The 14,948-nt window shown below is 33.2% G+C and overlaps 2 protein-coding genes across 3 annotated transcripts; both read right to left on the bottom strand.

Moving 5' to 3' along the window:
- Window positions 1-419: 419 nt before the first annotated feature.
- On the bottom strand, window positions 420-5,029 carry LOC125846346 (glycine-rich domain-containing protein 2-like). Its single transcript, XM_049525743.1, has 8 exons — window positions 4,578-5,029; window positions 4,035-4,152; window positions 3,686-3,940; window positions 3,009-3,464; window positions 1,914-2,452; window positions 1,232-1,433; window positions 899-1,054; window positions 420-799 (listed from the first exon to the last, which is right to left on the bottom strand). Exons 1-8 carry the CDS (start codon window positions 4,733-4,735, stop codon window positions 656-658), a joined length of 2,028 nt encoding a protein of 675 aa, XP_049381700.1. The 5' UTR covers window positions 4,736-5,029; the 3' UTR covers window positions 420-655.
- Window positions 5,030-5,642: 613 nt separating this feature from the next.
- Window positions 5,643-10,461, bottom strand: LOC125846365 (uncharacterized protein At4g37920). 2 transcript variants are annotated; one of them, XM_049525770.1, is made up of 6 exons: window positions 10,226-10,461; window positions 9,844-10,121; window positions 9,551-9,725; window positions 7,909-8,153; window positions 6,191-6,378; window positions 5,643-6,116 (listed from the first exon to the last, which is right to left on the bottom strand). In XM_049525770.1, exons 1-6 carry the CDS (start codon window positions 10,419-10,421, stop codon window positions 5,906-5,908), a joined length of 1,293 nt encoding a protein of 430 aa, XP_049381727.1. In that variant the 5' UTR covers window positions 10,422-10,461; the 3' UTR covers window positions 5,643-5,905. The 2 variants fall into 2 exon arrangements, with proteins under 2 accessions (XP_049381727.1, XP_049381728.1); XM_049525771.1 differs by having other exon boundaries at window positions 9,551-9,716; window positions 10,226-10,460.
- Window positions 10,462-14,948: the final 4,487 nt, after the last annotated feature.

Raw genomic sequence — 14,948 nt, 5'->3', positions numbered from 1 at the left:
GCCTATGTGGATTTATAAATTGTGATATGATAAGTAAGAAATGTCATAGAAGAGATACTTTGTAAATTGGAAAATTATTACCTTAATACTCTCATGTGAATCATTTATCTTGCGTTAATACCATAGTATCGTACATATTTTTTTTTATTATATTATAAGTTATAACCATGTATATATAAAAATAAATTAGAGTTAACAATCCACCAGTACGATTATGGTATCTTTAATACAGTATACATTTGCCTCTGCTGTCATATTGGAAAAGAGAAAAACACATCTTGAAAGTGAATTGCAAGTTGTATTATACATGTCAGCTACGAAACAAGGTTAGCTAATGCTTTACTACACATTCAGTTCCTACTTTGTTAAGTGTGTAGGGCCAAGCAAGTCTTTATTTTAATTTGTTTATCTTAAGTATTATTTAGATAGTTAAAAAGTATTTTTTTTTCAATCATAATTATTTTAAATACTTTCAACTCCTTTACAATTTACAACTACTCCCATGTAAATGATTTCCGTCATACCAAATGCAAGAACTGCCACAGCCTCCACTGTTTGCACCTCCTTTTGCGACCTCTACATCCACATATATAACATTGCCTTATGAGCAACACAAGTTCAGACTACTTCTGTTGTCCTATTCATTTGGCATGCATTAGTTTGTTTCTTCAGTTGAAGTATTCTTATCCTTCAAATTGTTGCCAATGCTCAGCAAGTTACTATACCCTTCCTTTCTCAAAATATCACCTAGTATAAAAGCTGTTATTATCCCAGGCAAGAATAGCCACTCTTCTTTGACCTGATTTTTCAAAGAAACATGTGCAGTCAGGCAGATGTAAACCCATGTTTTCGAAATTGAAACGAAGTAATGTACTGTAAATGAATATTATGACTTTACATTGACAACACCAGATTTTAAGTCGAGCAACGCCAGTGCCTTTCCGTATGGGTGCTCTGAAGAGAATTCAATTGCTGTCATAAAATCATCTTGATTTCTTCGCTTTGCACAATGCTTGTGCTCATAATCCAATTTTTGACCAGGGAAGAACTTTACCTGTGAAATGAGTAAGGAAACTGTATATTATGGAGAGCAAAGACCACGTGAACTTGTGAAAAAAATCAATCATTCTGTCGATGAGTGAAATTAAATAGTGAAATAGTGGCAATCTTAGGGACATGTAATGAACTTGTTTATAATAAAATTTGGAAGGAATAGTGGATGAACACTCACAATCCTGGAACCACCAACCAACTCCAAAAGGTAACCGTCATCGCCACTGCAAGTTTGAAATTTGAGGGACCAGTGGGAATCCAACAACAACCACTCTTTCCCAACTAACTCAGCAAGAGTATGCGTCTCACCAGCCTTGTTGATGCCGATCAACTCCTTTTGCAATATAGAGCCATTCATTCTCCTTGATTTCTTGGATTTCCTGCAGTCAAGTCATGAATTTCAGGAGAATAGATGAAGTTCAATACAGCTGATTGTTTCAAACTGCAAGAAGTAGAGGTGACAACAGTTTTTAACTTTTTTTAATTCACCGAGTTCAGTGGAATGGTAGAAGTGCTTAGAACTCTCACTTAAGTCAAAACAATTACATTATTTCCACGCACTTCCAAATAAGATGGTCCCCTTCCACCAAATCAAAGAGTTAGGCTTGATTAAAAACATAAAAAGGATTTACTCCCAAGTTCATTTTAAAGGAATATTAATTTTCTCAATATTTTAATGGTGATGTTCCCGACCTGTTAATATATGACCAACACAAGATGTTACAATCAATTGAACGTTAATCTTGAATTAGAGGTAAAAGAAAAATAAAGCTGATATATGCACAACCAACGTGCATATACATGAGAAAGTCAAGAAACTAGAACAACACTAACAACAAAGTATACCAAAGACTACATACCTCATTTGTAGGCTAATGATCTCATCACCAGCATCATCAGTGACATGAGTCCAATTCTTTGCATACTGAATCCTTCCACGAAATGTGAAAAAACAAGAAATTTTTGAGAATGCTCGGGAGTAAACCATGTGAAACACATATGGTGCAGCACTAGGTGTTGTAACTGATACAGCTACTCGTATACAGATTGGTTCCAATGCTTCTATTTTAGTGCTTGGCACAACTTCCAGCCATTTTTCCATTGTGAGTTGTGAAGCTGGGCAAGTCAAATCTTCTAAAGAGAGGGGAGTAGAACCTATAACTTCAACAGATTTTGAAATCGGCAAACCATGAGATGACTGGGACATGAGTTCTACTAGAAGATGTCCACAAGGTTCACATTGGAAGTACGCAACCTGCTTTTTCCCACTCTCAGACAAAATTGTAAGTTTCTTTTTTGCATTAAAGATTCTATCAGGCTGTGACTTGCTAAAGAAAACAAATAAGTCTCCCTTGTGGCCTTTGGGTAAGTTTCTTATGCCTATGATCTCCAACATGACCTGTAAAAATAGTTGCTAAAAGTTACAAATTTTGAACATCACATGGTACAAAGCTAAGATCAGTTTAACAGATGATAACTATATAAGGTATGGATGATAAAGAACCTAATAAATAGCAATAGTTCTATCAAAGGCGTTGAAGATTGAGACAGAAAAAGAGGTTTATTCTGTACTGTTGTTGGTGATCAAGCGATCGAGGTTGCACAAAAATGCATTGACCCAATGCCAAGATAACAAAATAAGATAGAGAACAACAGGCTTAAATTTCCAAAAAAGTTCAAAGTTTTAATCAAAGAATTGATGTCTGCTAAAGTGGCATGGAACATATTGGTTACTATATGATCTTCAACTCTCCTTGCAAACTGATGGATGGCAATAAGTCAAATTTTGTTTGGTCATTGCATACTCCAGATCCCCTCTTTATATTGTCTTTTAAGATATAGCGGTAATGGATTTCATTGAATGTATGTACCAAATTATATCAATAGTCCCAACAAAATAAAAACAAAAGCAAAACAGGCTTTAGAAACAACTGGAAAGGGATTCAGAAATTTACGTCCAAAATTTTCATCTCTGGAAGATGAATTATCTTGTGATCCACATGGAATGTATCTGCCTTCTTGGTCACGGGATTGGAGGGGTAAGGACAAGTTCTTAGAGGAGATGGTGTATTTCCTCTATACATTGCACCTGCCCTCCAATATCTTAACCCATACATCTCCTCCCAAAACTTGGTAGTTCCAGAAAACCCAGTATCCAGCTTCTTCCCTTTTGTTCTGTCTGAATCTGTATCATCATGATTTAACACCTTACCCATAATATCAACAAGGTCTTTACAATAAGAAATAGGATGTAACTGATGAGTGTGCCAGATAAGGTCAATGTCATAAGTTGGAACAGAGAAGCTATCAATTGATCTTTCTTTGTTTCTTCGGATTAAGTGTAAGAAACCCTTGTATCGAGCCACAGCTCCATCAAGATAGACCTCGCTAGTCATGTGGGGTCTAGACACCTGGACGAAATACATGATATAAGAATACTATACTAGCAAGTCTGAACAATCCGGTATCAACAAAAAGATCAGAAGAAGACATTCTAACATATACATCAGTACACTATATTCAAAGAAAATTATAAGAGAAATTAAAGTTTGTGAGCTCTCACAAACTGTATTTCTTAATTGCTCAGCCTGTGCTTTACTTTAAATAAAAGTGTGTGAATCCTCTTACTCACCTGGTAGAAGAAGGGGCTTTGCCTTTTAACAGCAGAGACCAGATCATAGGTACTGCACTTTTCAGATTTTAGAATTTGTGCAGGGTTATTATCTGAAAGAGCTCTTGCTGAATCCAAGTCATAGGGTTCATTAGGATACAAGTGTTTCCAAGTCTCTTCTGTTTCCATTTGTGATATTCCTTTCACGGAAGATACAATGTTATGGTTGTCAAGAATCTTCCCATATAATTCCTCGCAATCAGTTTTGTATCTAATCTGCAAAGACAGAATAACCATTCCAAGTGTCATAAAAGGCACTAAGTCAGAAAGGTAAAAATGGAAACAAATGTTTAATAGTTCATAAACCTACAGGATTGAGCCTGTGACAATGCCAAATCCATTCACAATCAAGAGGAACAACCAAAGGTCCTTCAAAGAAGGGGCAGTCCGAGTGTTTTGCCAACAACGGTAGCCAACACGAATAGTACCTGAAATGGGGATTTTCATTAGCAAGTTTCTCCAAAATAAAGAAATCTGAAATACATGAATCTGGGTCAGATGCCCAAGATAACAGAAACAATCTCACGTCCTTTTCAAGGATCACCGAACATAATACTATGCAATATGAGCGAGAAGCAAACAAACTTCAAATCTAAAATTTCAAGATACCATTTTTCACTTTGAAAATAAAAAAAAAAAAACTTAAAACTTTTTTCAAATTGCACAATTTTCACGGCCAAACCGGCCCTAAATCGTTATCTAACATAATACTCAAACTATTGCAACATTAACTGTTAGTATTACTCCAAGACCATAAGACTAAAAAAATGTTTAATACCGAAAGCTTTCTGAACAAGCAGTAAAAATCATTAGCTAAGATGCTGATACTGATAATTTCAAATTTGGGGATTACCTATAAATTGCAATATCCAAACCAACGCCTTCATGGAGCCAACGATTCCTATCAATGGTAGCAAGAAACTCAAGTTGCTGTTTGGCTGCAGCAACAAGGTCAACATTTATCACAATCTTCTGTGCTTCATTCCACTCCAACTGCTGCTCCATCTCCATGGTTTCTTCCTCCACAAGCTACTGAGTTGACAATACAATCGATAAATTGCAGAGATATATGTTTTTAGCAGAAAAGTCGAGACAAGTCGCCACTTGGAGAAAGTTAATTGAGAAGTAAACTAATGATCGCCGGACAACTCTACGGAAACAGCGACTCTGTTTTTATATTGTCAAAGAGTTTGGACGTATTCAACGTTCCAAATTTACATAGATTTTGCTGAGTAATTTCAAGGAAAGCTTCGAGTTTGAACATCAATATTTATATATTAGCATCTCTCCGAGGCTCGTTTGGTTTGGGAAAGATGTTGTTATCCATTGTCATACATGCCACATAAAATAATCTAATCCAATAAACACATGAATAAACTTATTCTAAAATTAATTCGAATTTAGCCAGTTGTTAGTGTTAAAAATATTTACAGTACTTGTCTATTTTTACAAATTAAAAATATATATATTGTTTTTATTATTAAATAATTACATAGAATACTAGTAATTAAATTCATTTTTTAAACATAATTAATAAAATCAATTAAGCAAATTTATTAAATAATTACATAAAATACTAATAATTGAATCTAATATAGAGAACTTCGAGCATGTTTAACATTATAAAAAAATTGAAATACAATTTGAAACTTCGAATCCTACTTTTTGAAAGAATTTGAGATTTGAAATCATGATTGGATGAAGATGTTGAGTTTTTTTTTTTTTTTTTTTTTTTTTTTTTNTAGAGAACTTCGAGCATGTTTAACATTATAAAAAAATTGAAATACAATTTGAAATTTCGAAGAATTTGAGATTTGAAATCATGATTGGATGATGAAGTTGAATTTGTTTTTTTTTTTTTTTGTTGTTGCAAATTTCATAAATAAATGTTGATTTGAAATGACGCTCCCAACTCCAATGGCCAAACACTTGTCAAATATAAGTCACAAGAGAAAATTACAAGAAGTGATCGATCACTTACATAAAAGGGAAAACACCTCTTTGCTATTTCTACAAAACCAAACTATACATAATGGCTTCACTATTGCAACCAGCCAACCATCCTACTGCATGCTGAGAGATACATAAATCGCCAAAGAAAACTAATTTTGAGCAGAGAACTGACAGTGAGCAATAACATAAATTCACGGCAACCAACAGATACGCCGGTGGACTGGGTTGTCATATCACAGTTTCTTCTGGTTGTGAATCTTTTTCTGTATTAGCTTCTTTTTCCAAATATTCTGCTTCAACTGTCTCCTTCAGAATGGAAAGTCTCTGAATGACCATAGGTTGATCCAACTGCTTGGCTTCTCTAATTTCAGTCTCTTCTTTATTCATGTTGTATGCATCAAGCATGATTTTGATCCACTTGTGCAGCTCTTTTGGACTTCTGCTCCACACAAGAAAGCATATAAGATTTCACTTTTGAGTCTTAATAAATGCATGAAAGCACTAAGCTCTTACGTGTATATAGCATTAGGATCCTTGGCATCATGTTCATGACCAGGGCTGAAAGCTGTTGCCAATGCTGAGAATCGCTCTTCAGGATCTGTGATGTTTAGCAAGTACTTAAGCAGCTTTATTTCTTTTGGTGCCATGCTCCTTAGACTACTCTGTGTAGCTTTGTATAGACGATGCATTATCTCCTTTACCTACACCCATATGCCAGCATCAGCTCAATAAACTATCTGGCACTTCCAACTAAATACAAGATTCCATCAGAGAGAGAAATTCAAGCACAAGATAGAACATAATTAACAATTGGGACAGATATGATTCAAATTTAAAGTACTGAAGTCACATTGGCATGTATAGGTAAAGAAAATGGGGAAAACAGAAGAACATCTAGAATAAAGATACTGCTAACATTTCCAGGATAATTTGATAAGAGGACTCTGCAAACTACTTGTGCAAACATGGTGAACAGAAGTTAATTATAACATAATTTCATCTGAATGTCATTGTTTCATTTCTACCGCTGAGGTAGGGTAAGGTCAGCATACACTCTACCCTCTCCAGACCCACTTTGTGGGATTAAATTGGGTATGTTGTTGTTGAGTTGAGTTTCTTCGTTTCATTATAAATAAGAAACTTCCAGTTTTACAATTATATTCGAGTACTCCCTTCTGCCCCCTTCAAATACAATAATAAGAAGAAAAAGATCAGGACACAAAATTTAATTTACGAAAATTAAGAAAGAGTTAATTTACTTAATTGGGAACCAATAGGATATAATGGCCCTCAATTATGAGTTAGCTTCAGGGATGAAGTTCTAAACTTTCTTAACAATATAGTAATACTCTTCGCCTCCGATGTTATACTGCTAATGTTTTTCTTGTATATGAGCTACAAGTGCTCATAAACCTTCCCCAACGTAGTATGTTACGTGATGATTTCACTGGCATAGAATTTTGACATGTACATCATAGCACATGGAAAGTGTGTCATAAATCAAAAACAGAATCGAGTAATACTATTCACAACATATAAGAATATAAGCAACTGTACATCCATCCTCAGGTCCCAAAAAATAAAAGCAGTCCTATTTTATTTATCAAAAAAAAGGAAAAAGGGAAAAATGAGATACTAAATGGAAGATCCAAATAGCAGTGTCAAATGGTTGGAGTGACTTAACAAGAAAAAGGGTAGACTTCATAAGTGGTTCATGACCAATACACCCAATGTATGCTTGGATTAAAATGGGTTTAGAAACTAGTCATAGTCCAACTTAAGTTTGGGATCATCACAATTTCATGAGTCAAACATGGGTTGAATTTTGTCAGGCTTGGATGAATTAAAAAAGATTTGAGTCAATAAACGTAACATGACCCAACTGACCTATAACCCAACCCACCCAACTTAAGTTTGAATATGCTATGCTTTTATAACCAAAATCAACACCTCTATAGTCCACAAGGACATAATCCACCAATTCATATATTCCAATATCAAAAACCATGATCTGAAGCTACTTATTTAACATCACAATAACAGAAAAAGCAATTCAAGAATCTATAAGTGCTTAAAACGAATATAATCATACCATAATATGGTTAGGACGATAACTCAGTTAAGATCCTTGATATATGATGAAAATCAGCATTTCTCTTCAAGAAATAGATCAATGGAAAAATCTTTGTGCTCGTGTCTTTGTGAATCAAATGGACTACAAATGTCTGTACCTCATTTCTCATTGTAGAGGATTCTTTTGCTGAAGCCCAAGCACCATTTATCAGCAGCACCAAAGAAGAGTCAAGTTCTTTACTCTTGGCAAGGCTTTTAATCTTGTCACATGCTGCATCCACTGATGGAGAGTTCAAGATGTCATCGAATTTGGCCTGGGCAGTATCTAATGTTCCCACAATCTCCAGTGTGTTGTCATAAGCACTGACTGCAGATAAGCATCTAGTCCCAAGTCTGGCAAATGCTGCTCAATCAAAAAATCACAGAGAATGACAACGTGACATCACCACTCAATTTCTAGTTGCTTTCCAGTTTTCTTTTCAAATTATACATTTATCCATCCATAACTTGAGAAATGTATCAAAGATCAGTTCAAACGTCGTGTAAATCTGCTTCATGATTGAACCCAATAGTTGGATTATTTGGATAAGAAAGTAGTACACAAATCACACTTCATTATTGAAAGATGAAAAGACAAAAAGAAAAGACTCCTGCCTTTTATATTGCATAAATTACTTAAAGGGAGCCATGGAGCAACTATCATAAAGATTCTGATTGACTTTAGTTTACAGGGTTCAGCTTTGAGATATCTAATCTTGATTATGAATAAGGAAGCATTTAAAGGATACTGGTGAAATTAAGACTATCTTAGACAAGATAATCTTTTGTAGAAACAGCTATCCTCAGAAAGATACTAGTTACTATAGGCAACAAACACATCACAATTTTCAAATCACAGAGATCGACGGTTCTCATTCCAAACTTTGATCAGTGATATGCCAAACAAATGACATGCTCTTTATCAAATTAAAAAAAAATGGCATGCCCATAAAATTCTTCCTAGAACAAACACGACTTCAGCATAAGAGTAAAGAAAAACGGACTTGTGAGAGGCTGATCAGTGTTGTCAAAGGCGAAAGACCAGAAACACTGGAAGTGTCTCTTGGGACATAAACCGCAAATCACAATTAAAGTGAGCGCCTTGGTGAAGAAAGGCACAAATGAGGAAATTTTTTAACAATATATGTAATGGAAAGTCCAAGAAAGTGAACTACAATTAAAAGAAATATATAAAGTAGAAATGGTGTCAGTTAAGTTCAAAAACAATTTTAAACTTGTATTTCAAATGCAAAGACGCAAGTTTAAGCTTCTAAACTTTAGGCTGGTCAATATCTATCTCATTCTGAGTTTTTAACTTCCTACCTCAGCTCCGTGCAATGACATATTCATCCATAATGTTCCCTTAACAATTGACATATCATATATCTAGCTATATTTATCTTTAAGGTTTCCTTCTTTAGAACAAAGCCCATTGGCATTGAGGCACACACCTTAATGACTTAATGCTTGCACCAAAGCACCACATAGGCGAGACAAAATTACCAGTCGAGTTCCAGGGCTTAAGCAGCCGTGCAATGGTTTTTTAACAACACAGAAGCTAATAACAATAATCCTTTGCAACCTCAGCTAGTTTAGTTTGAACTCGTATGCCATAGTTTGTTTTATTTTCCCAGAAGAAAAGTTCAAAATGCAACATGCTGCAGAACAGTTTTGATTCTCTTCTTCTCACAACAACAACATCCCATTACTAGAACCATCAAACCTATAAGAACAATAACACCTTGAGCAAAGCCACTTTACCATCTCGGTCCTCCAAGCTGTTATAAGTTTCTGAAAGCAAAGTCAGATGCCGAAAGAATTCACCATTGAAGTCCTTGCGCCTCTTTGTAACAATTGCATTCAAATCCCTCGGGTTATCTTGTATCTCTTTGAGAAGTTCAGTATGCCTTTCCATTTCATCGTCAATCTGCAATGTCTAATTCTTGATCAAAAACAATTTGGGAATATATAAAGGTAAAGTCCTTTCAAAGTAAAATAGACTTCTCATTTTTCAACCTTAAACGAAAATATGCATTAAAAGAAAGTCATCATACCTTCCTAACTTTTCTAGCCAAGCTAATTAATTTTTCCTTCATTTGAGAATCAACTACTGTGTCAGCTCGGGTTCGACACCTACTGTAAAATCTATCCCCGTACTTCCTCCATTCTTCTCTAAAAACTAAGTATTTTCTCCAATCTTTTGACTTGGGTTTTTCATATAGGAACAAGTCAATCATTTTATCACAAAATTGAGTAATTGTATACCCCTCAGCAACTTCAACATCAGCTTCTCCATCAACTTCCGCAGTAGATACACCACTGGCCATCACCTCTAAAGAAAAAACCATACAATACAAAATACTTATCAATCAAGAAAAGTGAAATAAAGGAAAAATAATAAGATACCAATACAAGAAAAGACGACAAAGTAGTTACTGGTTGAGGGGTTCTTGGCACTTGTTCTAATTGGTGTTCTTGATGCTGATTTCTTGGAATTCTCCAAAAGCATGGCCAAAGATTTGGATGAAGATAAGGGTAATACTGCATTGGAAGGTGAAAAGGGGGTGTGAAAAAGAGAGAGATTTGTGGTGGCGGAGATTGATGTCTCCAAGCTGTGGAAACGGGTCATCATTCTGCACTATGCTGAGACGAAACTCCAACAATGACTGATTCTTGAATCTAGTCTGTAGATAAGGCATGCTTATGCGACGTCGTTTTTATACTACACTTGCTAAAACCCTTGTAAAACCCTCTAGTTTTTCTATTTTTTTTTTCTTTAAACCATTTGTATTTTGAGTAATTACCAATCTACGTCGTTTTATTTTGACACTATTATTCAAATATTATTTTAATTTAATTTTTTTAAATAATTTGATATCCAGGTCAGTTTTCGTATACATTAACTAACTTCACATAATATCTATCATTTTCACTAACTATAAATATCGAATAACTCTACCTATCAAAATTAGGACAAATATCAAAGTACACAAAATAATATATTTCTTAAAAAGAAAAGAGACTAAAAAATATCTAATACATCGGTTTACTGGTAGCCTAAGCAAAATACTAATTCAACACAATACGTGATTACTCTTCCATTTTTCAAATCATTTTTTTGGCAATCAAGTAGGTAACTAAAATGAACTTCAAGAATCTATAATGAGATTTCTAGTTAGATTATTATATAATATATAAATATCTAAATTTATTCAATATTACTTATTCGTTGATTTTTTGTTTTAATTGGAAATAAATTTCTCATGCTATATAGTAAATGCTAACTAAAGCTTAGTTTTCTGTTTTCTTTGTTGAGAAAAATATACTAAAATAAGTTGATGTAAAAATATTGAAGGACCTGCAAATTAAATAGTGGTTGTTAAGGAAACAAAATGTAGAAAAGATAACTTATCACATCTTTTATATACTTTCGCTGTGTAAACATCAAGACGTGAGTGAGATGTTTCCTTGAAAGAACCATCACTTATATTCAATTTGTTAACGGAACTCAAATGACTCCCAAACTCACACTTGCGTTTACAGAAGTCTGTCCAATTGAGTGTCTTTATTTAGAATATCTAATTTTTTTGGCGAAAATTAGTAAATTAGTCAAAAAATTTAATATAATTACTAAAACATCTGCACTTAAAATAATTATTAAAAATAAGCATACGTCAATATTTTAGCAAATATAATGCATCATAATATAATTTATTTACCTTCCTTTTTTTCTCAAATTGAGACCATTTTTTTACCTAGTTAAAAGTAATAAAAATAAAAGACTTCATTATCCACTTTTCTCTCTGGATTTTTTATCTACATTTATCATTTCTCTCTCACACAATTTTTTTCATTATTCCCTCTCCTCAAGTAACTTAAACCTTGCCTTGTTTAAATCGAAATTCATCCATTGTTCTAAGAAATCTCAGAATTCATTCAAGAAATTTTCAACCTTTTATACAGATTGTTTGTATCTAAGAAAACATTTTTCTTTATCATTTTTTATATTGTATTCCTTGTTTATTATTACTATGTTTTCAGATTGTAATTTAATTATTTAATTTTTCTGGGTAATTATAATTATTTTGGATGACGAGACAGAGTTTTATTAATGCACAAGTGAATACGAATTTAGATTTGGGTTTGGTGGACAAAAAATCGGAAAAAGGAACATAACAGACGAAGAGAAGAAAGAGAGAGTCAGAGAAGAAGGTTGCAAAAATTGTATCCATACCAAAATTATATTTATATTAATTTTTGTTAATCCACACGTAAAAAAAACAAATACTAGTAGTTAATAACTTATTTTATTTGTAAATTTTTATCCTAATACTTATTTTTATTTTTTAATAAGAAGAGAATATTGCATTGATAATGTAAAATTTGTTAGATATAACTTTAGATTATTCAACTTCAACATTTTTTATAGGTTGATTCAGAATATAAAATCTATGGTTCAAAATTTTAATCCGAAGTTACAAGATTATAAATTAATATTTTATACATATTGAATAAATTTCTTAAAATTTAAATATAGAAAACTAAACTAAAAATTCTGAAATATAGGATTTACCTAGAATTGGTGATGCAACTCAATCTTTTCAATTGCTAAGTAAGAGATTATTATTAACATATACTTAATATTATCAATTAACCATATTAAGTTTATAAAGATAATAAGATGATTAAAATAAGATTATTAGAACGTATATATAGGGTGTGTTTGGTATGAATGAAAATGTTTTCTAAGAAAACGTTTTTATGAAAAACAAAAGGATTTCTAACTTATTTTCTCATGTTTGGTTGGTGAATGAAAAACATATTTCAAAAATATCTTTTATTTTTTACCAGAGTGTAGAAAATACTTTTTAGGAAAATAACTTCGACCCAAAATCAACCTCGAAAGTTGATTCAAGACCCGACCGCGAAACTCGAAGGAGGATATGACCCCGATGATCGATTCAAAATCCAACCCTGGAATCTAACCCAAGACTAGACCCCAACTTTCAAACTGAAATCTGATCCCGACCCTGATGATCGATCTCGACATTCAACCTAGGACTTGACGCCCCACCCCAGATCCTGACCATTCTTACTCTTATTGCTGTCGGGATAAATCTAACCCTTTCCATTATTCCATAAAAATATTTTCACTATATTTTCTTACAAGGACTGATGCTACCACAAGATTCTTTTTTATTGGGGCAATAGCTTTAAAAAGAAAAATTGTCAATTTTTTATTTCATCTTAGGAGAGACAATCGAAAAGAGCCAATTCAACCCCCTTCGATAAAATAAAGAACAAGCCCCCACATTCAACTTTTTTTTTTTACCATTAGCAAGAACTTGTTAAGCTGCTTATTATAATGAATTCAAATACAATATCCAGAAGTACAGATTGTGGAACCTCAATCTCTACGGACATATTATCTAAATAACAATTGGCACATACAATACAACGGTCGCTTCTTGTGGATTGTCATAACCTTTTCCCTTAACTGATTCTGAAACTCCTGCATATAAAGTCAAATAAGAGGTTCCACACAAAAAATGTTAATTATCGTAGGAATGACTTTATCCCAGACAAATTGAAGCTTGAATGTGCGTTTGATTTCTTATCGATTTCAACCAGCTTTGAGAATAAATAACTCACTTTCCCTATTCTGGTAGCTTCTTTACGTGCCTTCCATGGCTAAATTAAGTAATGCAATGAAGTTCTCTCTCTCCCTCCTAGTAGTTCTGGAACGAGAATCGAACTGTCTCATGACGTTCTAAACCCAACTCATGTACCACTTGAATTGTCAAAAAGTTGAACCCTTGGGACCAACACCCGACCCCATCAAATAATTAGAGACCCAATCTGAACACCTTAACTCAAGACATGACCCAAATTCGAGACACGACTTTCAAATCAAGGCCCGACCCCGATTCCTAATCGTGACCCGACTTCTAATCTAAGATTCAACCCTAATATTCAAACCTAGATTCGAGATCCGCATTCAAATTGGGATTTGACTCCGACATATAACTTGATCTTGACATTTGAACTTGGACACAATCGATCAATTCGGGAGCCAATCCTAACACTCAAATCGAGACCCAACTTTCAAACTTTAATTGGACCCCGATAACTAACAATTGATGCGGGATTCAACATTCGAATCGAGACTCGACTTCCAATCAAAGATTCTTTTCAATTTGAATTCGACCCCAACTCTTGTATCGAGACTCAATCACACCTAATTCAGAACCTGACTTTTAAACTGGGATTCAAAACTTCTTTTAACTTTTTTGGTTGTAAAAAAAAGGGGGGGGGGGGTTGGCTGGTAGGGTGGTTGGGGTAAAAAACATGAAAATTTTAAATTTTGAAAATATTTTTCAAAAACAAACTTTTAAATATTTTTTTGGTGGGTGGGGGGAGGGGAGGGGTAGGTGGGGGTAAAAAAATGATTTTTTTTAAATACTTTTAAATTTTAAATTTTTTGTGGTGGGGGGTTGGTAGAGTGGGATGGGGTAAAATAATATTAAATTTTAAAATAATATTTTTAAAATTTTAAATTTTTCTGGTTGTGGGGTAGGGTGTAATTTCTTTTTGAAACTTTAAAAATAAAATTTTTAGAATTTTAATTTTTTTGGATGGAGAGGCGGGGTACGAAGTCGGGTAAGAATTTTTTTTATAATTTGAGGTTGAAGGAGTTGAAAAATGTTTTCCTTAATTATTTTTTTAAAAGGGAAGACATTTTGAACTTATATTTGTTGAAAACAAGTTAATATGGAAAACACTTTTTATAACATTTAAGTTAACTAAATAAGAGGCAACTCAATATAAACGGTAGCCTATAACGAAATTTTAGTTAGAGGCTTAAAAATCTAAATAAATTTTATGTGTATTTAAAATTTTATGTTTATTTAAAATTTATTGTTCTTGCACTATTAAGATGCAAATTATTACTTAATATTTTTTATATAAATAATTTCTTCGAAAAAATTCTTCTAGTTATATTTAAGGTAAGATTTTATCGATTTATCACCGAAAAACATCTTTTTTACTACGACAATCATTATATGAATTGATAACATCATTCTGTAAGTAATAAGTTGATAAATTATAATGAGTTAATGAGAATAAAATAATGCATATTTTAGAATATATATATATA

Source organism: Solanum stenotomum, chromosome 12 (assembly GCF_019186545.1).
Source record: "Solanum stenotomum isolate F172 chromosome 12, ASM1918654v1, whole genome shotgun sequence".
In the NCBI taxonomy this organism is placed as follows: Eukaryota; Viridiplantae; Streptophyta; class Magnoliopsida; order Solanales; family Solanaceae; genus Solanum; species Solanum stenotomum.
Note: the sequence above shows the minus strand (reverse complement) of the source record. Positions and strands in the feature narration are given on the sequence as shown.

Coding starts and splice junctions, on each gene's coding strand:
- LOC125846346 (XM_049525743.1), bottom strand. CDS start 4,735: ATGGAGATGGAGCAGCAGTTGGAGTGGAATGAAGCACAGAAGATTGTG. Junction 2,453..3,008: donor CAGAGATGAAAATTTTGGAC/GTAAATTTCTGA, acceptor CTATTTTTACAG/GTCATGTTGGAGATCATAGG. Junction 1,055..1,231: donor TGGTTGGTGGTTCCAGGATT/GTGAGTGTTCAT, acceptor CTCATTTCACAG/GTAAAGTTCTTCCCTGGTCA.
- LOC125846365 (XM_049525770.1), bottom strand. CDS start 10,421: ATGATGACCCGTTTCCACAGCTTGGAGACATCAATCTCCGCCACCACA. Junction 10,122..10,225: donor TGCCAAGAACCCCTCAACCA/GTAACTACTTTG, acceptor TTTTTTCTTTAG/AGGTGATGGCCAGTGGTGTA. Junction 9,726..9,843: donor TGGCTAGAAAAGTTAGGAAG/GTATGATGACTT, acceptor ATCAAGAATTAG/ACATTGCAGATTGACGATGA.